At 38.6% G+C, this 2,164-nt stretch overlaps 1 protein-coding gene across 1 annotated transcript in view; it reads right to left on the bottom strand.

Moving 5' to 3' along the window:
- metap1 (methionyl aminopeptidase 1) overlaps positions 1 to 1,601 on the bottom strand; it is a 19,851-nt gene extending 18,250 nt beyond the window's left edge. Inside the window, exon 1 of the mRNA XM_014013757.1 lies at positions 1,448 to 1,601. Coding sequence (XP_013869211.1) covers positions 1,448 to 1,564 — 117 coding nt within the window. The 5' untranslated portion in view covers positions 1,565 to 1,601. The remainder of the gene's footprint in view (positions 1 to 1,447) is intronic.
- Between the last annotated feature and the right edge of the window lie 563 nt (positions 1,602 to 2,164).

Here is a 2,164-nt window from a genome sequence, read left to right as displayed (position 1 = left end):
GTGGCAGTGGAAGGCGTCAAAGCAGTTTGGAGAGAAAAACAAAGTAAAGAACAAAAAAAAGAAAAAGAAAACGATTAATCGATTATTAAATTAGTCATCGATTGTTTTAATAATCGATTAGTCGTCGATTAATCGTGGCAGCCCTTGCCTCCAGCTTCCAGACCATTTCATTCTAGTTTGAAAGAGGGGTTTACGACTATATAGCTGCACAGAAATGTTTTATTTACAAATTAATTAAAAGATGTCAACAAGGGAAGACCTGTCCATCCAGCTTTACATGTTGGAGCCAGAGTTTGACCCAGAGCCAGAGGACAATGAAGACCACCACTCTAGTTGGTAAAACCAGACCGTATTTAGCAGTTCTGTCACAAATACTGTGACAGAATTGTTCAGAAAACATCGTAAAGAACACAGAAAACTGTACGAGTGGAAAAATATGACTCAAACTGAATATAAAGATATCTATGCAGAGACTAAATTCTAACTTTTCAGCACTCCTAAAGACTCCACGTTCACAACAAAATGCATTTAATGGCTAAAAATGTGGACTTAGATGGATACGTCCGCTTTAAAGTGAACAAATCCTCGGCTAAATCTCTAACGAGACGAGTCAACGTGAGGACAGGATATAAACTAAAAACACACACAAGCTCAGTCTGAACTGAACTGCAAACTCAGCAAAAACTTTCTGAAAGCAGACACCGAAGCAAAGTTAGCACTGGACCCAACTATTAGCTTCTGACATACAAGTGACTTGTCCAGGAACTGTTCAGTGTCTGACAGGAATAAAGAAAGAAGCAAACTTTAAAACAAAACTACTGAAATGTGACTGTCAGGACCTGGCATGCAAGAAAAAAGAGAAGATAATTATCTGTACACTATATAAACAGCAGCTTTTATCAGACATTTTAAGGGATTCATAGTGTTAAGCAGTTTTAAAAGCAGTCCAACTTTAAAAGTATAGATTTTAAGGTGGAATTGGGTCTCAGTCTGCAAGAAGAAACCTGGATGGAGCTCAGACATCGTGGCATCAAATGATCACTTTCCACTTGGCTTCACCTGCTAGTTTGTTGAAACACAAAGAATGTCTTCAACATTAATTCCTTCATTCTGATTCACAGTTTTACCCTGACAGTTTCATCTCTTTCATTTGAATTAGTTTTCACTGTGACAGCATGTAGCTAGCAAAACGTTTATCTGGGCCTTATTTCTAAGAGCTCTGACCTAATCACTTCTTTTTTTTTTATTCCCTTCTAGAAGCCTGGATGTCATTAACTAAAATATAATCGTCGAMGTTTTCCAACAAGTAGTTATAAATGGTTTATAGACTCCTAACATCCTATTTGTAGCATGACAGCTAGCATCCTGTCTGTGACAGAGAGGGCCCCGGCGTGTAGCTGCTATTTACTTATTAAAACCCGGACAAGCTGATAAAAAGCTGCAGTACCTGTGAACAGAAATAGGAGCCTTGAATACCGAGCTTGATACATGTGGGACACTGAAGTTTGGCGTCCTTGCTGCAGCCCTCCGTCTCACACTCCCTTCTGGCCTTCGTGCTCGCCATGCCTCGGTCTGTAGGAGGAGTGGAGGAACCGACGAGCAGCCAGGTCACAGTGTACGGCAGGACGATTTATCATATAATTGTCAAACCAACATCAAATCAAGCTCCCAGAGTTTAGTCCTTATTTGTGAAAATAAACATCTTAGCAGTCAAAAATAGCGTTTGTTCTTTCATACTCGATCATTCACCTGCTTACACGACCTGCAGCCTCAAAATTACATGACTGTAGATGGGGATGCACGATATATCGGCACTATCATCGGTCAATATTGGTCATTTTTTTAGAATATCGTATCGGTCTGAAATGTAAAACTGGGCCGATATTAACGTTCAATATTGATTAGGGATGTGTATTGGCAAGAATTTGGCGATACGATACATATCATGACAGAGGGGTCACGATACGATATATCCCGATATATTGTGATACGGTAAGCAAGGCGATATATTGTGATATATCGCGATTTTTTTGTCCAAAAATTCTATTAAATAAAAACCTCTTACTGGGAAAAAGAAAAAGAAAAACCAAAATTCATTGTCTCAGAAAATTCTAATATCACAAAGACATATTTTTGATATATTTAGCTGTGTTCTGATTTGTAT

The sequence above is a fragment of the Austrofundulus limnaeus genome, unplaced genomic scaffold (assembly GCF_001266775.1).
Source record: "Austrofundulus limnaeus strain Quisiro unplaced genomic scaffold, Austrofundulus_limnaeus-1.0 Scaffold105, whole genome shotgun sequence".
Taxonomy (NCBI): Eukaryota; Metazoa; Chordata; class Actinopteri; order Cyprinodontiformes; family Rivulidae; genus Austrofundulus; species Austrofundulus limnaeus.
The sequence above is the reverse complement of the archived record's forward strand: the minus strand, read 5'-3'. Positions and strand labels throughout refer to the sequence as shown.